The sequence below is a fragment of the Schistocerca cancellata genome, chromosome 6 (genome assembly GCF_023864275.1).
Source record: "Schistocerca cancellata isolate TAMUIC-IGC-003103 chromosome 6, iqSchCanc2.1, whole genome shotgun sequence".
In the NCBI taxonomy this organism is placed as follows: domain Eukaryota; kingdom Metazoa; phylum Arthropoda; class Insecta; order Orthoptera; family Acrididae; genus Schistocerca; species Schistocerca cancellata.
In genome coordinates, this window is record NC_064631.1 from 221,076,234 (window position 1) to 221,102,107 (window position 25,874).

General features: G+C 35.7%; 1 protein-coding gene across 7 annotated transcripts in view; it reads right to left on the reverse strand.

Annotated features, from left to right (window-relative positions):
* Positions 1–592: 592 nt before the first annotated feature.
* Positions 593–25,874, reverse strand: part of LOC126190748 (homeotic protein spalt-major-like) — a 544,861-nt gene continuing 519,579 nt past the window's right edge. For 4 of the 7 annotated variants that reach the window (XM_049931250.1, XM_049931253.1, XM_049931248.1 and 1 more), the window contains 7 exons: positions 22,129–22,227; positions 18,760–18,896; positions 16,368–16,589; positions 15,206–15,452; positions 14,437–14,582; positions 3,465–3,638; positions 593–2,335 (listed from right to left, as the gene is read on the reverse strand). In XM_049931250.1, coding sequence (XP_049787207.1) covers positions 1,937–2,335; positions 3,465–3,638; positions 14,437–14,582; positions 15,206–15,452; positions 16,368–16,589; positions 18,760–18,896; positions 22,129–22,227 — 1,424 coding nt within the window. In that variant the 3' untranslated portion in view covers positions 593–1,936. The remainder of the gene's footprint in view (positions 2,336–3,464; positions 3,639–14,436; positions 14,583–15,205; positions 15,453–16,367; positions 16,590–18,759; positions 18,897–22,128; positions 22,228–25,874) is intronic. The other 3 variants (XM_049931249.1, XM_049931251.1, XM_049931254.1) reach the window with 3 other exon arrangements.

A 25,874-nucleotide genomic window follows, 5' to 3' on the forward strand; every position in this document is an offset into this window, starting at 1 on the left:
GAAAGGTTAAGGACTGAAACCTTTCTCCATTAATTTCAGTAGCTACGAGGGAAAAACTGTGCACTTATACACAAACATTACATTAATATTTCAGTTTGCAAGAGAAAATGTGATGGGAAACTAGGGACAAAAATGTAGCTGATAGTAGTGATTCACAATTAACATTTGTGCTGGAGTTAAATCCACAATAATCAGAGTAAAAGTAAAAAAAGAACAACATTGTCCCAATACTTGGTAAATTTCATGGCACTTGTTTTGCCCAGTCACTTCCTCTGTGAATTAAATGTTTTACTTAATAACACTGAATAGTGAGCTTCAGTACGTGTTGTTACAATTTAATACTATTTCCCTGTGATGCTTGACAGTTTTACTGGGACATTTTGTCACATGGAGCAATATGAAACATGTTTATGACTACAAATTTAAATGCATTCCAACAAATATTTAATAATTGCAAGAAATCTTTTGTAATGAAAATTCTGTAGCACAGTCTGCGATGTGCAGTGATACAAAACAAAACTCAACAAATAGTGAATGAGCAATGGTTTTCTATTGCAGACATAGGAAGTTGGGAAATATTTAATTAAGACTCTCACAGTAAACACTGATACTATTAAACTTGCACTATACACATTTTTACATAATTTTTGATGGTGTACAAATAGCTCCCCTTGCTCCCAGTTGCTTCACTAACATGACAAACAAATACAATCTTTTGTTCTTTTACGAAGCTGAAAGTGGGAGGTTGACAGGAAAAGCTTAACTTCAATTTCATTTTCATTGTATGCATTTCAAGTATGTACAGTAACAAATAAAAGAAAAGAGTTTAGGTAACAATGGTAAAACTCAATATCTTTATACCATCTTGACAACATACACTTAACAGCAATTGTATGTAATTGAATAACACCAAGTACACAGTACAGTAGCAAATTTATATGTAGAGTTCACACATCACCAATGTTGAGTGAATGTTTGAAACAGTCCATAAACATTAATTAAATAAATTATTGGCTGGAGACACTGAAGCATCAGTTCCAGTTCATGATGGTATATCACTGAAAGCACACTTGGTGGTAACACTTGCGGTAATGCTGTTACGGCCATTAATAAGTACAACTGTCACAAATTAAGTACAGCTAATTGAAACATGACTGCCACAGGTGTAACCCACATGCATTGCACTCCAAAACTTCTTCTGCAGTTGCCATATCACAGCTAAAAATTAAACAAATACAAGGGGATGTCAGATTGGTTACACCCCCAAATTGCCTCAGCCCGATAGTAGCGCACATGTGTTGCTGCCAGAGTCAAGTATGAGCAGCAACATGCCCCTCTCCCTCTTGGTATGAAAGTGGTACATTGGTTCTTTTATTATTTGAAACAAATTTTTCATCTATAAATAGAGTAGATAATCTGTAACAACCTAATTTTCATTTTCATGTTTCTTGATTTTTTCTATTCTTACATATACATATGCATATATAACTATGGTAATAATATAGATCCGTACAGAAAGTTTTACTTGTTATTGAATAGCTTTGTTTGATATTTATAATTTGCATGTTTTATATTATATAATTCAAGTTCACACATATGACTCTTTTGATGTCACATCTCTATTTAGTACCTTGTTCTTAATAGTGTAGACTAGTTTTATAATAGGAACATTACAGCCGCAGTGGTACATTCAGCTAGCATGGAATTAGCCACGATGAAAAATATTCACAAAACCACAAATTCTATTCACTCTCATTCTTCTACCTGTACATCAATGAATAAATAGTTGATTGTTACAGTTAATGGATGAGATATGTAAACTGATGTACATGGGTCCACATACATACTCACGCGAGTGCGCACGCACACGCCCACACACACACACACAACCCCACACGTGTACACAAACACACACACAGTCTTGTTACTCAAGGTCCTATGCAGCTAGTCCTTCTCCCCTTGGTGGGGGTTGTGTGTGAGGATTCACATGTCCTGGTGGCGTAGGCGACACTTCCATAGGTTCATCACTGTGACTTGCTGAGGGTTTTCTCTCATAGTGAACATCCCAAACTGCTCTGTCAGAAATGGAGAGGTCACCAGTGATTCGCGGTGGTGAGCCATGGTGACTGCTGCCAAGAGAAAGAGGCGGCGGTGAAGACACTGATGAGGGAGGTTTATCTGAGAGTGGTGAGCCTGACTGTGAGCGTGCAATATCAGGCATTAGAGGTTTGTCTGAAGGGTAGCCCCCAAAACCAAGCAGGCTTGCATATTTGTTGCCAGGGGGACTGAGACCACTGTTGCTGTTCACACTCTGAATTACAGAGATCTCGTTCAGCTGGAAAACATTGAACATGCATTTCAGTCATTTCAAGATTTGTCTTGTCAAAGCAAAACACAAAATCCTATGATATCTTATTTAATAAGCATCAAATTAAACTGTCAAAAGGGAGGATAATTCTGTGTAACTGTAGGTTTTGAATTATGATAAACATAAAAATCATTTTTATGTAGTACTTCTCCCTCTCTCTCTCTCTCTCTCTCTCTCTCTCTCTCACACACACACACACACACACACACACACACACACACACACACACATGTCAGCAAAACTTAAAATAAATGTTTTAGTTTGTCATTATTTATATTTGCCTCTCATTGTTGCCAAGCAGACATGCAACATCCTATACACAAATTCTCAAATATATGTTGTAATATTTCTCACAAATTTCTATCAGGACTTGATACATTGCGTCAACATTGCCACAGCAATATGGTTACTGTATGACTGATGTTTATATTAAGGATCAGAGAACTAGTGAACAAAAAAGTCAACCTTGGCTGTATAATGACAGTAAGATATAACTAGTATTGCTAATAATCAAAATTATTAAGAAGAGAACAAGGATGATGTGTGGAATGAAGCTGCCAGCCAGTACAGAAGTAAGGGGAATTAAAAAAAAAAACCTTGAGAGTAATACATAAACAGGCTAAGAAAATATTCTCATGTGCAGAAAAAATAATGTGGTTCTCAACAGATATGCCCGCATGATTGTATTCACTGTCATCTTACCATGTACCGTGGCACTGTATTTAAGTGACTTGAGCTAAACATCTCTGTGTAAATATATTTTCTGTTGAATTCTATTAAACTGTTCAGACAAGAAGGAAGAGAAGCTTCAGATTATAATATTACAGTTCTTAATAATATGACAACGCTGAAAAATTAACAATTTCAAGCTTAAACTTGAAAGTAGAACAATTATATGAAGGTATGTAGTTCAGAGGATTGGTTGGTGTTAATTTTTCATATTGAGTATAAAAATAACAAAACAAAAAATAAAGAGATTGATGCAACACTGCAGGTATTCTCAGACAGAAACTTTGATACAGACAAGTGACATTGTGTGTACATTAATGGTATTGTGAAGTGATGTGCGAATATTCATATTATTCAAGATACTTACTTTCTGTTGCATTCCATTAAGGAATGGAGTTGGAAGATACGGATAGAAAAGATCCGGCCTCCGTTGAAGAAATTCTGAGTCTTTGGGAGTCATTGGGATGGGAGGCAGATCCAGGGACATGCGACGTCCTCGTCGGGATGCTCCATTGCTCCACATGTGTGTTCCCATGTGGACCTTTGAAATTAAAGATACACTTTAAGATTAAGAAGAGAGAGATGCCATGCAAAATATCATAATACAACTTTTCTATTTACTAACAAAAGCAAATTGTTTTTTCTTTGAGTACCGTTTTCAGTTGCAGCATTAATTGCATTTAACATTGTCCCTCATTTGTTCCTGACTTTTAATGAAATTATTTAATTGGGTAGATAAAAAAATCTACTCACCAAGCAGCAGCAGAACACACACATAAAAGACTGTTGTGATTGGCAAGCTTTTGGAGCCAGTGGCTCCTTCTGCAGGCAGAAGAGTTGAAGGGGAAGGAAGAAGGGTGAAGGAAAAGGATTGGAGAGGTCTAGAAAAAGGAGTAGGTTTCGGCAAAGTCACCCAGAACTACGGGTCAGGGGAGACTTATCATATGGGATGAGAAGGAAAGACTGACTGTTGGGGGCTGTATCGGACAAGATTTGAAAACCCCAGAGCTTAAAGGTGGAAGACAAGGTAATATGAAAGACAGGGATTACTACTAAAATACCGTGCATGAGTTAATAAGAGTGAAAAGCTAAGTGCATTGTATGCAACAGAGTTGGGAGGGGGATGGTGAAAATTAGACGGGAAAGACAATGAAAGACGTAGAAAACTAAAACGGAGTGAAGCAAAGAGTAGTTACAGTGAAGAAAATCTGAGACAGAATAAATTAACATAAATTAAGGTCATTTGGGTGGCAAGAATCAAGCATATGTTGTTGTGCTAGTTCCCATCTGCAGAGTTCTGAGAAACTGGCATCTGGGGGAAGAATCCACATGGCGTGTGTGGTAAAACAGGCGCCAAGGTCACGAATGTCATGTTGTAGAGCATGCTCTGGAACAGGATATTGTGAGTTGCCAGTATACACCCTCTGCCTATGCCCATTCATCCTAATTGATAATTTGGTGGTAGTCATGCCGCTGTACAAGGCTGAACAGTGGTTACATAATAGCTGGTATATGACATGTCGTTTCGCAGGCAGCTCTCCCTTTGATAGTATATGTTTTCCCAGTTATTATAGATGGTGGTAGGAGGATGCATAGGGCACATCTTGCATCGGGGATGGAGACAGGGGTAGGAGACGTAGGGTAGGGAGATGAGTGCAGAAGGAGCACAGGGTGTGACAAGAATATTGCAGAGATTGGGAGGGTGACGGAAAGCTATTCTAGGTGTGGCGGGCAAAATTTGTGACCTCAGCGCCTGTTTTACCACACACGCCATCTAGATTCTTCACCCAGATGCCAGTTTCTCAGAACTCTGCAGGTTGGAACTAGCACTACAACATGTCCGTGGTTCTCGCCACCAAACTGACCTTAATTTATGGTAATTTCTCCCGTCTCAGCTTTTCTTAACTGTAACTACTCTTTGCTTCACTCCATTTTAGTTTTCTACATATTTCATTGTCTTTCCCGTCTAATTTTCACCATCCCCCTCCCACCTCTGTTACAAACAATGCACTTAGCTTTCCACTCTTATTAACTCATGGACAATGTTTTAGTAGTAATCTCTGTCTTGCATATTACCCTGTCTTCCACCTTTAAGCTCTCAGGTTTTCAAATCTTGTCCAATGCAGTCCCCAACAATAAGTCTTTCCTTCTCATACCATAGGTAAGTCTCCCCTGACCCATGGTTCTGAGTGACTTGCCCAAAACCTACCTCTTTTCCTAGATCTCTCCAGTCCTTTTCCTTCATCCTTCTTCCTTCCCCTTCAACCCTTCTGCCTGAAGAAGGAGCCACTGACTCTGATAGCTTACCATTCACAACATTCTTTTATGCATGTGTTCTGCCACTGCTTGGTGAGTAGATATTTTATCTATTCAATTAAGTAATTTTATCAATAATTGATTGTTTTTCTTGTGACATTTGATGAAAGTGTTTTGTGCTTTTAATTTTTAATTTAATAAGTACTGATTTTGTACTAATTTCTTCGGTTTTATCATGTCCATATCTCAAAATATGAAAGAAAAATAGATTCTCTCAAGCCACATGCTCAATTTCAGAAGCCAGACACCACCACAGAGTTTCATAATTTGTGTCAGTCTTATTCCTTTATTGTACTATATTTTACTCCTAATAGCCTTACAATACTTAACAATCACACAAGGCCTTTATAATTAGTGCACAGTTCTTCTGATGCATATTTTCAGAAAACTGAATTACCTTTTGAAATACCAGTGTCAAACCAATGAAAGCTCACATAAAATTTGCAGTATTGTCATCCCTCCACCTTCTGAACATAATCAGGAAACAGGTTAGGATAGGCACTTCTTTGGATACCTGGTTGAATGGGACAAGAGGTACAGCCTGTTGCAAGGATGCATTAAAAAAAAAAAAAAAAAAAAAAAAAAAAAAAAAAAAAAAAAAAAAAAAAAGAAGGAAAAGTCCAACTAGAAGAAAAGTTCTCTTCCATTATTTCTGACAAGTGGTTCAAACTACCGAAAAGTAAATACACCATCCAATGCTGTCACATTGTTTACCAACAACACCACATAATGAGTGTATTGTTCTCTGTTGCTCTGGTAATGAAAGACTGGAGCACATTTTATGAGCCAATGACAAATGTAAGACGAACAGAAGCTGCAGAATTTTAATTACCATACCATAGAAATGTAGATATTTCGTTCTGAAATGTTGGGTAATGATAAAATTACAAATTGATGATTTTTATAGTGCTGATTCATAATTCGTATTTAATGTTGTCATTATGTGCACTGGTGAAGTATATACCTTTTATATGTATTTTATGACAGGTTGAGATGTTCAGTGGTGTTATGGAAAAATGTGATTGGAAACAAAATAGGAGATAATTGTGTTTTTAATACAAACTTCAATGTAGCATCAGAAGGGAAAGAAATATGACATGGAAAAGGAAGCAGTACTTATTAAGGTTTCTTCTCAATCAATTCACACATGGAGTGCAGAATAAATAACTGCTTAAATCTTTCTGTGCACACTGTAATTAGTTTAACCTTGCCTTTACTACCTCCATGGGAACAATACACAAGAGGATTGTAGTATATTCTTAGCTTCCTCACATAAAGCTGGTTCTTGAAGTTTTGCAAGTAGGCTTGCATGGGATAATTTGCATTCATCATCATATATCTCACAATTCAGATTTTTCATCATCTTACTGATGCTCTCCCCTGGTTTAAACAAACCTGTGACCTTTAATTCTGCCCTTCAATTTGAGTACTTTGAGAAGACCTTTACTTTTTGCAAATACTCTTAACTGCAAGTGTCCAGCATACAGCACCCAGTTCTGTACATTTCTATCATGCTCATTATGAAACAATTTTGTTTCTAATAAGAGGGAGATTTTGTTTCAGCCATTCTCGTTGTTCCTCACCAATCATGAGAATGGTTGCAGACCACACATAAATTCTATGCTTACAATGGATATTTTAAAGCAGCCTGTCCTTTTATATCCACAACAGAGAAACATAGGATTTGTAGTCCACATTTTTGATTAAAGAGACCCAACTAGCTATGACCAGTATGAACTACTTCATACTTTGGTTTATGTTGCTTCACTGTAAAAACCTGGACTTCAGGTTAATATTCTTCTTATTCTCTTTCAGGAATTCCTAGATATTTTTGTACTACATAGTTTCTTCAGACAATAATGTGAAAATATTATATATACAATTATCATCAGATTCAACAATGATGGGGGCATGGCATCATTCACCTCCCAACACATATTTTTTCTAAAAGTTTTGTGTGGTAGTACTCCTTTGGCTCTGTGATAGATTCCTCTACACAGAATCATCCCAATATTCTGATTAGTAAAATTTCATTGTTGCTAAACTTATACAACTAATTACAAAAATATATTTGTTGTACTAAACATAAGTCTTGGTCATTTTGCATGTGTATTCATTTGAAACATGAACAAATATTTTCAATACCATTTTAAAGACTGTTAACAGACTATAAAAATCTTGTATGGTATGTTGTTATGTTGATAATCTGGCTCCATGTTTCATCTTTGTCATTGCTGCTTGTGAGGTATGGACTATCTTTGAGTTGTTATTTCCTTTTGTCTGTGTATGAAATGTAATACTTTTCTGTGAATACACAAATTATGAACAGTGCAATTGTAGTATGTATTTACCATCATATACCACACTCTACTTACTGGTTATGGACCCAGGACAGTTAATTTGTGCAGTGAACTAAGTTTGCTATGCTGGTAGGAATATAAATAACTGAACAAGTGTTTTGGGTTATGAGACCATGTTGTGAGTGATACGTGTTATGATTCGTGTTTTGTCAAACTCAAGGATGCTTGAACTCTATGTAGTTTTTTGGAAGAAATCAGTTACATGATGTAGTGCATGCGAATTCATGTTTCTACAAATGCCTTCACCAAAACACTATTCCAGTGGTAAACAAACTAAGGAGCAGGGTGATTACGACACATGGAAGTTTGGAATGAAACTAATTTTAATGCATGAAAAATTATTGGACTATGCCATAGGTGCAAGTGCAGCTACAAGTGCAGAGAAGGTTACAGATGTGTGGATACTTATTCTTTTGCATATGGACAAATTTCTGAGTGCACATGTGGAAAACACAACAGAGCAAAGAAAGCTTGAGACACTCTGGAAAGCCTGCTTGTAGGTAAGTTAAAACTAAGTGGATGAATCTCAGATGCAGCCAACAAACTGCAGAGCATGGGCAAACTGTTTGATGATGGACTAACTGCACCCATTATGCTAATATGTTTACCAAAAGTTTTTCTGCCTTACTGGATGGGTGTAGAGTCAAGTAGAACAGATGAAAATTCCACATCAGAAAGCATGAAAGTGTGGAATACCTTATGATAGACAAATGTGTTGGTGATAGTGCTTTCTTCACAAAACATTGTAAGCAATGACGGCAGGATTTATCCAAAGACAGACAAGAAAAGAAGAAAAGGTTTCATTTGCAGGAGGGGTGGTCACTTCTAGTCTGACTGTCCCCAGAAACAAGATTCATCAAAGAAGCATTCCAAGGGAGCAGACAAGTCATTATTTTGTGCACTTGGTACACTGGATTTCAACATGAGTGGGTGGTTACCAGAAAATTGCAAACAAAAAATTGTGAAGTGTGCTGTTGATGTTGAATAAGTAAGTGAAAAAAGGAGATTTTATTAGATTTTATTTTCTATTCAGTAGATGTACTGTATAGCCAATCAGGAAAGTTCTTGTCCTTGGCCCAGCCGCTAATTTGTCATCAGTTTCTGTTGTGGTCAAGAAAGGCATAAATGTTCTCTTTGACACAAATGGATATAAGATGTTAAAAAAAAGGCGAGCTATTTTATTCTGAATCAGAGTCAAATGGCATATGTTGAACCTGTGTCATCAGGTGAGTATGCTCTAGCTATCACAGAATTTTAATAATATGGAACACTCACGGCACTGTTGAACTGGTCATGTTAGAGTTTACACTGGACTTATATTTACAGAGTAGAGGGAAGTTGGTGAGCTGTAAGTATGAACCAGTTGACAAGTGAAAATCATGTGTGCTTGGCAATATGTCTAATTTTCCATTCCTTAAGGGTGAATGACAACATGCAGCTGAGGTGCTTGGCTTGGTGCATGTGGAATTATGTGGTCTTGAGGAGTAAATGTCATGTGATATGGCTCAGTACATGTATGTACTAGTCGATTATGTCAGGACATTCTGTTATTTTCATAAGCATAAAGATCAACATTTGATTTTTTCTGTGAGTTTAAAACATCATCAGAAACTAGTGTTGGTGGACAAAGCTGTTAGATTAGATAATGACAGTGTATTTGAGAAGTCTATGTTCAATTCATTTCTCAGAGAAAATGGAATAGATCATTAGACAAGTGTGCCCTATGGTCTAGAACAAACTGGTGTAGTGCAAGGGACTAACACATCAGTTTATGAGATGGAATGGTGTATTTTATTTGAATCTGGTCAACCTAAGCAATATTGGGCAGAGGCATGCAGTACAGCAGCCTACATAAAGAACAGTGTTCCTCACAGAGCACTTAATGGTAAGACTTCACATGACTTATGGAAGGAAAAGGTACCTTCTCTGAGCTATTTGAAAGTGTTTTGTTGTCATACCCTTCTCCATATACCATCATCAAAATAGGCCTACAAGAAACTGAGATGCCAGATCTAAGGAACTTGTCTTTCTAAGTTATGATGAAATGACTAAAGGTTACAGACTAATTGATCCCAGAACCCCAAGAAAATTGTGAAAGGCCAGAATTTTATTTTTCTGGAGAATTAGTGCAGGATTGACAGTACCAGGACACCAGGTGTAAAAGAAGATTACCATATGTTCTAAATGAATAAACAGTATGCTGAACAAAGCAAGGCAGAAGAAGCAAGGCAGTGGAAGTCAGCAGTGCTGAAGGGGCAGCTCCTCAAAAAAGAGGAGTTTGAAGAACTGCAAGTAACTGGTTTTGTAGAGTCAAATTATGTAGTTTTATCTACTGACTTATCACAATATGGGAGTGTTTTCCTGTTGGGTAAAAATATAATTTCCTGTGAAAGCAAGAAACTGAAGGATGTTGCTGGTGAATATGCAGCTTTAAATTCTAGAAGCAGCATATTTGAGGTGGCTGACAAAATTATTAAACAGTAAGCATGAAAGTCCTGTTATCATTTTTCATGACAACCAGAGTTTATTAGGATGTTACAAAATCCTGTGTTGCATTCTAGATTGAAACACATTTGTGCTAAACGACATTTCATTAGATGATATGTAAAGAGGAGTGAGATGGTACATGCAGTCAAAGGAAATGCCTGCTGATGTAATAACTTTCCCATTAGTTAGGGAGCAACACATGTATGTTATTCTTAAGTTGAAAATGTTTTGTCAGGTTAAGTGGTAGTGTTGTTATGTTGCTAATCTGACTCCTTGTTTCTTCTGTGTCATTTCTGTCTATGAGGTGTGGTCTATCTTTGAATCATTGTTCGTTTTGTCTGTATGTGCATTGTAATAGGTTTCTATTAATACATGAATTATGGACAGTGTAATTGTTATTTATATTTACCATGAAACCCACACTCTGCTAACAGGAAAAAAAGCAAACCCAATCTTCATTCTGATTTAGCTACAGCCACGCACAAGAAAAGTTCAGTTATGAAAGAAATCACTTTTTGTTAATGCAGAATGATTTTTGGTGCCTATGACAGCTGCGTAAGGTGGCTGATCAAATTTGTCTTTAAATTCTTATTGATGTAATCATTAATTATATTACTTGTATTTGTGGGTCTTCTGCACATTAAATCAGTTATTTATGTATGCACATAACATGACTTATTAACTTGGCATCTGGATAAATATAATGAACCCTTTAGCTGACACCATTATGTGTTAGCTGAAGGGTTCATTATATTTATTCAGATGCCATGTTAAAACATTCAAAAATTCCAGGTCAAAATGAACTTTGAGAAACTATTTCCATTTTTCATTGTGAGTTTCACTGTCACAACACTTGGTTTGAAAGGGATCATATTTTCCAGATGTAACAAAAAACTAACTAATTTCATATAATAGGAGAATGCGAATATTTTAAGTCACTGTTGACTTTAGAATCGCATGTAGTTTATTAGGTTTTCTGTCTCCACTAAAGATGAGTTCTTACCATCACATTCTCCTAGTATCTTCATTACTTTCTTTTTCTTTAGTCAGATTTCCATAGCTTCAAAAGGGAGAAACTTTGACTAGTGATTACTGACACCAGCACTTGGTGAGCACATGTTTTTGTTTGTTTGTTTGTACTCACAGATAGAAAAGTTAGTTATTGTTTATTTTATAGCAATGGGAGGTCATCCTTTAGAAGCAAAGTTACTTATTTATTTATTTGTCCAAATAAATCTCTTTTTCAGTACATATATCGTACACAGGATATTGGACAGAAAACTTTTTTATCGACTGCTTTTTCAAACATCAAACATACGTCATTTAAATTTTTATAACAAATTGGATCTATACAGTTAATAAGAATGATTTTTTAAACAGTGTGTATTTATAACATATTTCTGCAATTAAAGAAACAAATTACATTTTTTCTTGCATGAGATACTGTGAGCTTGAACAGTAGCAGTTTTTCAGACGGTAGGCTGTCACAGACTTTGTAGTTCACGAAGAGATTTTATGTGTCTTGGTAATGTGTCATATACTTTTGTTCCTGCATGATATACACCTTTTTGGCATAATGATTAACATGTGTGTCAGTGTCTGACCTGGTACTGTAACCACGGACACTTTTGTTTTGAGGAAAAAGGTTTTCTTTTCTCATTATACTTTTTTGGCATGCGTGACTACTTCCAGTATATAAATGCAGGGAAGGGGTAAGATCTTTAGATCTTTAAAGAAAGATTTACATGGTTTTCTGCCCCTTACTTGTTCCATTATTCTTATAATTGCATTTTGTTTCCTGAAAACTGGCCTGGTGTACATTTCCCCAGAAAATGATATCGTACTTCAGTACTGAATGTACATGAGAAAAGTATACAGCCCCAACTGTTTCTGCACTAGCATTGTTGCAAAGAATTCTTACTATGTAGCTCATTTTTGATAGTTTTGAATTTTGGGATGTGATTTGAGTGTTCCATTTAAGATTTTCCTGGATATGAATCCCAAGAAATTTAGTTTCAAATAGAGCACTAATGTTTTGGTTATCTACAAGTATTACAGGTTGTGCAGCATTTTTATTTTGATCATTGTGGAAATTCACGAGTACTGTTTTTGGGGATTAACTATTACCCTGTTTCTGGTAAACCATTCTTTTGTAATATCTTTTGCAGATGCAGTAAGATTTTCTTCTTTATTTCCTTCAATCAGTAGACTGGTGTCATCTGCAAACAGTACTGGTTCACAATCCCTAAAGTGTGATGGGAAGTCATTAATGTGTACCAAAACAAGAAAGGGACCTATAGCAGAGCCTTGGTCCACATGGTTCTGAAAGGTGTACCTGGAGTTCATTTCCTTCCAGGTATTTAATTTCAATTATTTGAAAGTGATATTCCAGATATGATTTAATCCACAGACCCAATACCATTCAAGCTTTCTCAGGAGCACAGAATGATCAATCACATCAAAAGCTTTTGTTAGGTCCAAAAATAAACCTGAGATTTTTCAGTGGTTGTCCACTGCATTTAAGACATGGTTTATCAGGTTGAAAGTGGCCGTTTCAGTTGATCACTGTGGTCTGAAGCCATGTTGACGTCCAGAAAGAATACTTTTCTTGTCGAAGAATGTAACTGGTTGTGAACGGAACACTTTTGCAATAATTTTCGAAAACCCTGAAAGTAGTGACACAGGCCTATAGTTACCCATACATTGCCGATCATCTATTTTATGTAGGGGTTCTACTTTTGCCATTTTCAGTTGCTGTTACTTTTATAATATAATCCGTAATATCATCAATACCAGTTGGATAATTACTCTTCAATGAATTAATGGTGTTTAGAAGCTCTGTTGGGCGTATTCGACTCAGGGACAAGGATATATTATTTATTTCAATAAATGAAAGTTCTTTTTCAACATTGTACTAGGTGGATTACCAGATTTTTCCTTCACTAATTTTCCAGCAACAATTGGATAATAAGAATTCAAGCTGTTTGCAATTGTCCAAGGGTCAGTGAAATTCTTGCCATTTATGACATCACAATATTTTTGTGAGTTTTCTTCTTCATAAGATCCTGCACAGCTTTCCACATGCACTTAGGTTTATTGGATGACTTCATAATATATTTGTCATTTTTCTTAATTTTTGCCTCTTTTATGACATGTTTCAAAACTAACTTATGTTTTTTGAAATAACTAAGAAATTCTGATCTGCTGTGTTTTTGAGTGCAGAAAAAGTTCCCACATCCTTTTACAACATACTCTAATGCCTGATGTAATTCAGTTTTTGAATCTATCTGTGCTCTGGAAATCACTTTCCTTTGTGGAAAAGCTATGTCAACATTATGCTTGACAATGTTCAAAAAATTTGGACAGCACTCTTTCAAGAACGGTGATAAATTCACTATGTTTATTTCTGGTAACATCATTTGCACCTACACAAATTATGACAGTCTTTTGAGTCTAGGCAATAGCTCTGCAGGCTTCTAACTAAAAAATTGAAAATCCTCTGAATGTGGCACATGATCTGTATTATTGCATGGTAAATTTACCCATCTCAAAACAATGTAAGTTTTGTATAAATGTTACAATTTGCAAATTGTTTCATACACTGTCAGTCTTGTATGCTATTACACAAGCATATACAATATCACCCACTATGTTTGTCTGTATGTGAAGGCTCATCTCAGGAAATACTGGAAGTGTTTTGATATGGTTGCATGAAAAAGGTTTGTGTGTATCACCTATTACTGCCATGCTGGTCAATTCATCTGGGCTTAGATACTTAGTGCTACCAGTGTGAAGCTGGGGCAGGTTGTGAGTATAAAGTAAATATCATTTCTTATGGTTTTCATTCATTGTTGAGATCTGCTGTATTAAATCTAACTTAAAGAACTTAAGTACACAAGATGTACGATGTAGCCTGCTGCCGTGGTATCAGAAAATTTGTTAGTAGATAAGCTGCAGTGTTACAAAAGCAAACAGTACAGTACTTTTCAAAGCAAAGCATGTATAAGGACATCCAAGTTAATCGAAAGCAGACCCAAATTATTCATTTGTATCCAGCACTTTTTGCAATTTTTAAGAAAGAAGAAGGAGAGAAGAGGAATATATATATACACATTTAGAATAGACTGAGGGACAGTAGTCTCCTCCTGAAAAATGTCATGTCAGACAGATAGTTACCTTAAGATTGCCTTTAGTGGTGAATGCTTTTTGACAGATTGTGCACCTGAAAGGCTTGTCGCCAGTATGGGTGCGCATGTGTATCTGCAGTGCTGACGAGGATGAGAAGTTCTTATTGCAAACATGGCACAAGTGTTTTGGTAAGCCTGCAAACACACACACACATCACACCTTTAATCACAGACAAAGGCTGGCTTAGGAGCCTACTGCCCCTCTTTTTGTGACAGTTGTTATTGACAAGCAATCCAAGTTACAAAAGCAACAGGTTACAGTGTGATCCTGATTTCACATTAAATGATGAAGTTAATGGGTATTGTTGAATGTGACTGAAATGCACCAAATAAAAGTACTAAAAAAATACACAAGAAAAGTTAAGCAGACACATGAGCTAATGTTGGAAAGTTTGTTTTGAATGTTCTGTACTCATTTTGTCAAGCACACAGACACACTAAACAAAATCTGTTACTATTGTTAGTGTTTTGTGTTGCAAATAAAGTCTTTTCCACACTAAAAAAAGGAGATATGTAAAATCAGGCTCCACTATTTTTTATTGACTTAGAATAGGTTGAAGGCATTGAGTCCCAAAATATATTTCAAGGAAAGATTTGGAAGTATGTCTCATGTTAATGTTAAATAACATTTCCGCAACAAATAGGTGTTACTTGCAGGTATTTTAGTACAAGCTAAACACATAGCACATTAAGTAGCTACAAAATGTTTAGTTCCAGTACCATGTACTCTAATATAGCAGTTCTTTATTCAACTCTACCTGGCTGTCGCTTTGGAATTGGAAGCATAGTTTCTCCCTCTGGTGGAGATCGTTTTATGCCCAGATCAGACTTCACTGTTAGTTCCAGAGATGGTGGTGTAGCCATATTCTGTTCCTCCCCACTGGCCGGCTCTTCTTTCACTTGTGTCATGCCTGATGATGGTGGTGGCAGTGGAGGTTTACTTTCAAATAGATGGGAAGGCATGTCACGGATTTTGTGGGTTAGCATGTGCTGCTTCATATTTCCCTGCACATGATCAAAATGTGGATTATTTAATAATGATTGAAGAAGAAAACAATTTATCAATGTCTATAACCTAAGTAACTAGTAGGCATTATGCATTACACAGTTACAAGTATTTGTATAAAACCTCCAAACCAATAACATTGAAGAAAGTTTTTTTCAGGTAATGTTTATTGTTTACCTGGTCATATACCTCGTTAGTACTTGATCAATACACACTATTACAATATCAAAACTCTCATGTGAATTTTCCTGTCCTATGCTACAGTAATTCACAAAGCACCTGTGGCGGTGAAAGTCAACAAGAAACAAAATTTATGTCTATTATAAGGCAGCAGTCATAATGAAGCTAGTATTGCTGACTTGAGTTAGGTATGGGTAAGTGAGATGCTTCACAGCTTAGTATAGTTTATGCCTTTTGTTCCTAATATTTTGTATGTATTCTAGTATTTGCAATATATTATTTGTTTAAAAAATGAAAGGAAGAAACTGAAATGAATGATAATGAATCTGAAGTGAAACAGTACCCAGAAAAATAAACTATGGAGTTTTTGTGATTATGTTGTGTATGTGAAATTTTTCAATATGTACAAATAATCTTCTAAATTCAAAGTCAAGACTTATGTGAGTTTACAGTCTGTTTTAAACTGTATCACTGAGATATTGTGGTTTTATAAAACTCTACTATTATATTATAGTTCTTGCTGCTCCCTTACATAGCCTACAAAAATTAGTGGTCATTCATCTTACGGTTTACTTGGTGAAATTTATTTCATTAATGATTATAATATGTACATTGCTCTACTACCAAATTTATGTAACAATACTACAATAAGTTAAAATATTTCTCAGTGAGACATTTCATAGAGACTATTAATTAAATATTGAAGTCATTGGTAAGAGGATAGAGACCCTTACCAACAAAGGGATCCAGTCAGCGGCGTATCCAGGGTTGCATAGCAGAGGGGGCAGCCTACCAGTATACTTCTTTCCACTTCTTTTTTTCCTATTTGCATCATTTCTCTTTGTCTGTGCCTTAGGTTTGTCATTGGCTCGACCCCCACTGTTGTCCCGCTGGATACGCCACTGACTCCCAAGGTCACAGATACAATCATGGATCGATTGTTTGTCAGTACTGTCCTGAAATTAATGGAAACAACACATTTTAGATTGAAAGTGTGCAGTGGGAGTCCTTATGGCAGAATCTTTGCCATCATCTACACATACTTTCAAGCTCTAAATTGATTAAATTTCCATTTGTAATTGAACTATACAAAGATTCATGTATTATACCTGTGTTTTTCTTGTAAAGAATTCTATCATCTGCTATGAATAGTGTATCAAAATTTATGTTTTGCAATAAACTAGAGTTTTCTATTTATATGAATAACATGATATAAAGTAACTCAACACAAAGAAGTGAGCAAGTACATATATCATGTTAGTGACCTCGAATGTATACAAACGTGACGTACTGTTCTGGTTCCAGTATGTACATCACTACATTGCTTTCAATATAATTATCTTTCAGCATCCGTTAAGGATCTAATAGCTCTTCCTGGAGTTACGGTAAGGCAGAAGAACATACAGAAAAACAGATGACTGGACCGAATGCAAGTATCTGAAATGTTAAGATCTAATACTGGCCAATGAATCAAGATATGATGCCTTTATGATAGACTAATAGAGTGTGATGCTGAGTCAACAGAAATATTTCTTAAAATAAATTAATTAATTAACACAAATTTTTAGTTTTTGATGATGTTTCTGTGCATGACTCATACAGTTTTGTTCTTATTGTAATCCATACAATGTAACTGTTATCAGATTCACTGCATTAAAAACAACTCAAACAGCACATAAGTGTATTTTTTTTTTTTTTTACACTTTGTTCAAAAACATTCAGCAACTCGTAATTCAACTAAAATCTTGAAGATTTCACCTCTGACCTAATACGAAGGCTGTAGTTTCATGATTTTAATAGGTTTAAAACTGCTCTATAAACAGTATCTAAATTACTTGAATTATCATAAATTGTGATTGGCTGATGCATCATAATCTGACGTCTTCTGGTTCTGTGCAAGTTTAGCCACTTTTAATTGATTGAAAGTAAGTTTGTTTATATGGAATTGTTTCACAAGTTACAAATGGCATGGCTATTTCAGATGCACTTTTAATTTGGCAGGTAGTCTGGAGTCCTTTATCAAAAATGAATTAATTACAGAATCACACATATATCATGGTAAAAATAACTGGTTACTTCTGCAACTATCCAACTGTTTATAGTTTCATGCCTTCATTTATGGTTAATCATAGTTCAGTAAACTATTCTTTTTGAAAATAGTATATTTAGTTAATTTATTTTTAACAATTATTCATATATATATGACAGTATTATGATTAATATAATTAAAGAATTACCATAAAATGGAGGACACCAATATAGTGATCAGGAACAGACACTAGAGCTAAGTCTTAAGGTTTTCGTTATTGATAATCATTATTAATATAGATGCAATAGCATAATTATTGCAATGTTTTATGTATTTTGATGATTATAATCTAAAAAATTAAGTTGATCATGGTATGGTCTTAGTGTAATATTGATAATGGAATAATGAAGGCACTCTCTGTAAGCACAAATGCTCGTTTATGTGCAAACACACACACACACACACACACACACACACACAGAATTGTTGTTTCTGGCTAAGTGGCTTGACTTGCTCATAGAGAGAGAGAGAGAGAGAGAGAGAGAGAGAGAGAATTGTTGTTTCTGGCTAAGTGGCTTGACTTGCTCATAAATTAAAGACTTCTAGGCTATAACTCAAAATGGGTTAACCACTGTTGCTTACCACTTCCATTCATCATGTTGCTAGTCCTGCTAGTGGGTGATGGTTAAACACTTGCAACAAACATGTATGTCAAATGCAAGTAAGAATTGAAGCACTTTGCTTGGTGGTATGGAACCAGATTTTCAGTCTACAAGAAATATAGGTAGTGGATTTAATCTGTAGTGATGTATCAGAACATCAGCAGATACGTGAATTTTTTATGGGTTCCGTCGCCCCAGTGCTTAGAAAATATCTCTGTGTGTGTGTGTGTGTGTGTGTGTGTTTTTAATACCTATTCCACATAATTTTTCTAGGTGCAATTCTCCAATAAACCACAAACTATTAATTATTTTTATGGTTTCTTTTCAAAACAAATGTAGTGACTATCAAACATCAGAGTGCCATCCCAAATATGGTATGTATATGAAAAAAAAGACTATTAGTTCAATACAATTAACTGCTGTATCTTTTCTTACCTTAGTTGAAAATCCACGATCACAAACTGTGCACTTGAAGGGCCTTTCTTTGGTATGACTCCTGTAGTGAATCTCAAGGGCAGAATTACATGCAAAAGTCTTGAAACAAATATTGCATGTGGTGTTTCCTGGCCGCACTGTAATGGAAAAAGTTGTGTGGAGAAATCACAAATGTAAAGCAAAGTTTCTAAAGGGTTGACAAGAATAGATTGTTCACACATACTGTTTCTTACATACTCCCATGATAAAAAAGAAAAAAACTGCATGCAATAAGTTCTTTGTCATCATCAATAACCAGCTGATTTATTTTTGTAACAATATCTTGCTACAAGTGAATTTTCATGTATAAAATATCGATTCTACTTGAACTAGTAAATCGATAAGATTGATTTCCTACGGGTAAAAATATAAATACCATATATTAAATGGTCAAACCCACAAGTTACAATTGTTGATGCAACATTAAATCCTAATCTTCCTTCCTTCTTCCTTCACTTCACTTCACTTCATTATGAAGGGAAGAAAATCCCACATAGTATTTTTTCGAAGAAAGGTCTTACATCTACATATTCTTTGTACAGTTTTCTTTATCCTTTAAAACTGAGTTCTTTCTTTCCACTATATTAAATGTACTTGTTCTCCCTCAACCACTTTTTAAAAATTTTGAACTTCTATTGTGGTAAAGAAGATACCACATCTTGTTTTAAGGATGCTACCTACTCTCATAATGCTATTAATACTGCTGTTTGTCTGCTGTCACAACAGTCACTTTTCAACTGTGACATGCATGTCACATATGGCTGTTTCGGAATTGACACCTGTAAACCATTTGAGCCCCAGAATCAGAGGAGATTTTTCTGTGTGTGTGTGTGTGTGTGTGTGTGTGTGTGTGTGTGTGTGTGTGTGTGTAATCAAGAAAATATGTTCGGTAGTTGAGGCTCAGTAATCAACTTCATGTTCATATATTGTAGCAGCTGTTCAATGCATCTTCCATATAGTGAATGGCCATTGTTTTTTTCCCTTACTGTTGCTTATAAACTATTTATGTGGAAATAATGTAATCAGGCTGTGAAAAATTTGTCCATTTGTTTGTAGGAGTGACTACTTTTTATGTGTGACCTATATATTTTTACTAACATGTGATAATAATCCATTGGAGATTTCCTGTTGAAGTGTAGATATCTGTTCTGTGCCATACTACAGATATTGATGACAGAACTTTTCAGTCAATAGATTTGAAAAGGTAACTGCCTATATACTATAGTTCTGTATCTAGTGATTAAGGAAAACGAGTGGACAGCACTATGAACACAATCTGAAGGCACACACCATGTGCAGCATAACAAGAAATAGTAAATTGGAGCAAGAGTCTTGTTTCTTTTTTTACCAATTTTACAGTACGTGTTATTGTCTAATGAATGCTGTAAGATGAAACTTCTGATTATGAAAGCTTGAAATTTTGAGAATTTATCTTGTTACTGTTGACTGCCCTACTAAATGTTAACTAAGTAATGATAGTCATTTGCAGTTGAATTGTACAATCTTATTTATGATTTTTCAGATATTATATTGTCTTCTACATTTTGTGTCTGATTTTGTGGTAGAGCTCAGTAACTGCATTATCACAATTCAGACAAAGTAGAGCATTAGGTGTAATGTAATCAATGCTAAATGAATGTTCTTCAGCATTATGTGTCAAGCAGAATGAATATATTTCAATTCACAATAGCATAAATGCTCATATATACTTGTGTATGACATAAGATGGAACTGTATCTGGCATACACACAACAGTTTTAGATAGAATAAATTCTTGACTTTTTGCCTCAGAACACTGAAGTATTATGTTATGTAATAATGCAAAGCTCTCAGCAGAGAGATCTGCACATTTTGTGATTGTTGTCTTTTTACCAACATAAGACTATGTTAATAACTGAATCATTCATTCATCTCCTATAATGTAGAAAATTTTCACAGTGACTACAGCAAATATACACATCTTTTAGGAAATAGCGATGGAACATTTAAGTGGAATAACAAATATTTCAAGTACAGTTTGGCTAGTAGAATATAAGTATAAACTTCCTAGATTAAAGCTATGTAGAGTTGCTACTTTCAATATTAGGAGAAGAACATTATTTGACACAGTGTCTGACAGTTTGTAAGATTTTCCACAAAGTCAATAGCACTATGATACTAAGACTTAAAATTGTTTAAATACCAAATGAATAGGAGAAGAAACAAAAAGAAAAAAATTATATAAAAATCAGGGGTATTGTCATTGATGGCATTTGTTAATGCACAAATTTATATTTGTTACTCTTCTTGTGGTTTGGTGTTTTATTCTTTCATGAGATTTAACAGAAGCAAATGCAAAAAACCAATTCAATGGCTTACTCTAAAATACCTTACAATACTTTTATAACTATTATCAGTTATTTTTCCATACTTAAAATTAGATGCTATGCTCATGTGAGAGACTGTAAGAAATGAGAACTGAAATAAGGTAATGTTGGTTCATGGCTTTTTACCACTGATTTAGTTATACAAAACCTAATTTCTAACATATTATCTTAAACAAGTTAATAATGTCGGTGCCAAATGTTGCAATTTGCAAAAAATTTTTTTTTAATTCCAGAAATAAGTCAATGAAATAGAAATTAGACTGTTCACTTTATTTGTTACATTCAGAAGAAAGCTTACATAAATATTTATCTAGCTTTGACAATAGATCAGCTGTTGTCTAGGAATAGCTGTATATATCCTTGGGGTTATTAGGATTCCCATGCCATAAACTGAATGCAGTCAGACAGACATAGCATGCAAATCCAATTGTGAGTAGTTCAATCAAAATACATTTGTTAGGCACATTGTCACATTTCATTTCTGAATTGGGAAATTTAAATTCAAATAATAAATTCCTGCATATACCTGTAAGAAGTAGTCCCTTTAAAGTTCATTAGTAAGAAGTGAATAGAACATATTAGATAGGGCTAATGCTTTTTTCCATATTCTTAAATGACAGATGATTTTCTGGATATGGAACCATGTACTCTCATGCTTTTCCTCTGAATCAGCAAAAGAACTAGGAATGGAGCTGCAGAAAATAAGTACTCTCTTGTCAAGTGTCCTTCCATTCCTTCTGACTTCACCTTTAAGATGTTTATAATCCCCTTTTCTTTCAAGCACAAGTTTCTTATCCTATGTTTTACATTGTATTAACATTGTATTTCAATATTCATACAGAAGACATATTGTTTCAAATGTGCGTTTTCTGCCCTTGAGAATTGTTTGCAGTTTCATGCTTATGTTCATGTGTTACATCAATAGTATTTATGTTACAGATTTAGGAACTATAGTCAAACTTACTATTGATGTGAGAATCTAGAAACGAGTAGGGTATTTTGTCTCGAAGTGAAGGTGCCAGCGGATGAAATGGAAATCTGCTTCGACCATTGAACTCTGAATCTGAAAGATAAGTGGACTTCATCTTATGATTTTTGTATAGTTTGCATTTTCTGTACAAAGTTTTTTCCTCTTCATGCAGTGAGAAAGAGTTAAAATCTGAAAGAAATAGAATTAATTGTGCTATCTAAAAAAAATTATGTATGTGACAAAATAAATGTCACAATTAGTGCAGAGCTATTTTTGATATGCTGTAAGTGAAGCTTTCTTTCTCCAACAAAAAATGTAGACATAATTAACAAAATGATACTGTCCTGTATTGCTTATAAGTGTTTGTTATAATTTTAGTTTGGAGTAATAGTAGTAGATTTATAGGTGCCATCTAAAACATTGTTACAATTTATTTTGCATCTGATACACATACTTGTCAACTGATTCTGCAGTGCTAATTAAAATAATAACTTCATTGAATGTGCATGCATGGCTGTCTCCAGTGTTTTGCGACCTCAGATCTTGTACGCTATTTTTTTTAGGGTCACCATTTCATAGACTGACAGTATTCTGCTTAACTTGGAAAAAAAAGGTAATAGGAGAAAAAGGACTCTACCAGCAAATGTTTTGTGAGGATATATTTGAGGTAAGACAATCAATGCTTTCAAGTAAATAGTTGGCCAAAAGGGACTGCTTTTTTGTTTTGGAAGTTAGGTGTCATGGCCAGTTTCATAGAGAGTTGAGTTACTTCTTATTCAGACATATAGATATTTTCCAAGGTCACCAGTTTTATAGCCCCATACCCTGGCAGTGATTGAGTGTTTGGTGAAAGAATATGCCAGTCTCCTCATATTGGGAAATGTGTCACTGTGTAGCCAACAGAGATTTAATTTCAATTATTTGCTTACTGGGTCATCTTAGCTGTGACAGATTAGAGGAATAGTAATTATACTTAATTAACTCTGACAATTTTAGAGTATATCTGTTAAAATCCAACTGAATTGGTATAGATACTTTATTTGTCTGAAGTAACTGGTATTCATAATTCCATAGTCACTTTTGTATATTAACATGTGTACAGCCTTTCCTTCTTATCTTGTCCGGTAAGTTCCCTGGACATGGGTTTCTGGATGACTTTTTCGAACTCTCCCCATTTCCTAAACTTCATCAGCTCTTTTCCTTCACTTCTCCTTCTTCCCCTTCAACCCTTCTGCCAGAAGAAGGAGCCACTGGATCTGAAAGCTTGTAAATTTCTTTAATCATATGTACAGGGTGTACATAAAGTCTAGGAATGCTTTCAATTATTTATTGCACAAGCAACAAACATTGTACAGATATCATACATATGTCATTTTGAAGAGAAATGCTGAAAGTCTTTTTTTCATGTATACTGCCACAGCCTAGTTTGGTAATTTGGTGATAGCCAGTGCTAGTCACAAACATGGCAAGTTCAGGTGCAGAGCAAGCTTTCTGTGTGTAGTTCGGCAAAAACAAGTGTGCTGCAGCTGTTCAACAGATGTTTAGAACCAAGTATGGTAAGAAGCCATCAACAAGGAAGGCCATTTACGACTAGCACAACAAATTCGTTACAATGGGTTGCTTGCACCCGGCAAGGAGAAGCGGACATCCCTGTGTGAGTGAAGTGAATGTGGAGCACGTACGAGAGACATTCATAAGGAGTCCAAAGAAAATGGTGTGTTGTGCATCTCTTGAACTTGAAATGGCTCCAGTGGCACTGTGGAAAGTCCTGCAACAGAAGCTGTCTATGAAACCATTCAAATTGGAGGTAGTGCAGAAGCTTAATGATGACAACAAAGACAAGCGTTTTGAGTTTTGTTCGCAGTTGAAATGACTGAATGAGGATGAGGATGGCATTCTTGATCGTTTGTTGAATTCTGTTGAATCTCGGGTACAAAGCATCCACATGAATGCATTGAATTTGAGTGTGATTCCCCAAAGATAAATGTTTTTTGTGCCCTGTCACGTCGAAAACTGTAAGGGACATTCTTCTTCACCGAGAGCACTGTCACTGGATATTCCTACTTGGACATGTTGCAGAATGGCTGATGCCTCAAATGCAATCGGACTCTCCGTTCATCTTTCAGCAGGATGGGGCTCCACCCCATGTTCATCGTGAAGTTCGTAGGTACCTGAACATGGAGCTGCCACATTGATGGATCAGCCATGCTACAGAAGGGGACAGCTGTTTCATGAAATGGCATCCCCATCACCAGATCTCACTCTGTGTGACTCTTTTCTGTGGGGACACATTAAGGATCTGGTGTATGTATTGCCTCTACCACGTGATGTAGCAGAGCTCTGAGAGAGAATACGGGAAGCAACTGTCACAGTCGGCAATGCCATGCTGGGACGGGTATGGCAAGAATTTGATTGCCGTATTGACATCTGCTGGGTCACTCAAGGTTCGCATATTGAATGTTTGTAAAAAAGACTTTCAGAGTTTCTCTTCATAATGCAATATGTATGACATCTCCACATTGTTTAGTTCTTGTGCGATAAATAACTGAAAGTGTTCCTGAAGTTTATGTGCACCCTGTATTTTCTCCAGCCGCTGCTTGGTGAAGCAATGTCTCATGCTCAAAGAAACATATTGAACAGGAGGCACAGGACTGGTAATAGCCTACTCAATAGTTTTCAGTGACAGATTTCTTTGATATCCAAAAGGGAAACACTTTTCCATTAATACACAGACTGTTTCACACACACACACACACACAGAATTCCATTGTCAGGCCCTGTTGTAATTATGACAACGCATACCATTTTTATCCAAGTACAACAACAGCTGTGAGAAACTGGTACATTCAAAACTAGGGGATTTCACTGTACTGTTCCTTGGACATGCTGTACTCTTGACTTTTGACACGATGTCCTGTGTCATGTAGAAGAAAACTGACAATCAGTAATTGAAACTTTGTCAATGCCATGGGCTCCCTGTAGATTAGACGGGTCAGTTCGCCTATGGTGTGTGTGTGTGTGTGTGTGTGTGTGTGTGTGTGTGTGTGTGTGTGTGTGTGTGTGTGTGTGTGTGTGTGTGTACCATGAAGTGGGAGATTTGAAATCGATCTGATCTTCAAACTTATCCAAATGTTACATTTGTAGACATGTTACTTACTGAAACTCTTATCTACTAAGTACCTTCTACAACCCCTAAAAGCTTGTAATAGAAATTGTGAAACACCATGTACACCAAGCACATACTTTGATATTATTAAAATTATTGTGGAAGACACATTTTCAGACTTACTTTGCAGTGAGCTTGAGAAACAGCATCTGAATGAATTACTTTGTAAGTTTTCTTTTTGAGTTAGTTCACAGCTCTGGGAGCAGATACTACTGACACACTGGCTTGATCTGCCAAATGGTGCAACAATTTTCATGGACTTCCTTCCAAGGCATCTAGTGTGGCTAAAACTGGTATGCCACATGCCAGAGTCTGACTAATGGTGTAGAACATCATCAGCAAATGGAGCTGGCCTCACTGGTATTGATTCATATGCAATGCTGTACACAGAACATGTGTTGTATTTGAAACTTCCGGTATTTATATCACTAAATTTGCCTCATTGGAGCTACTAATTTAGGGCTGGAAAGAGAATAGTTCCAGCTGAAAAAAACAAAGTTGATGTCCATTTGTCAAAGGTTAACAGAGCTGCAAAAACAAGCTGTATATTGTTTCGTGAACCCTTTGTGGCTGT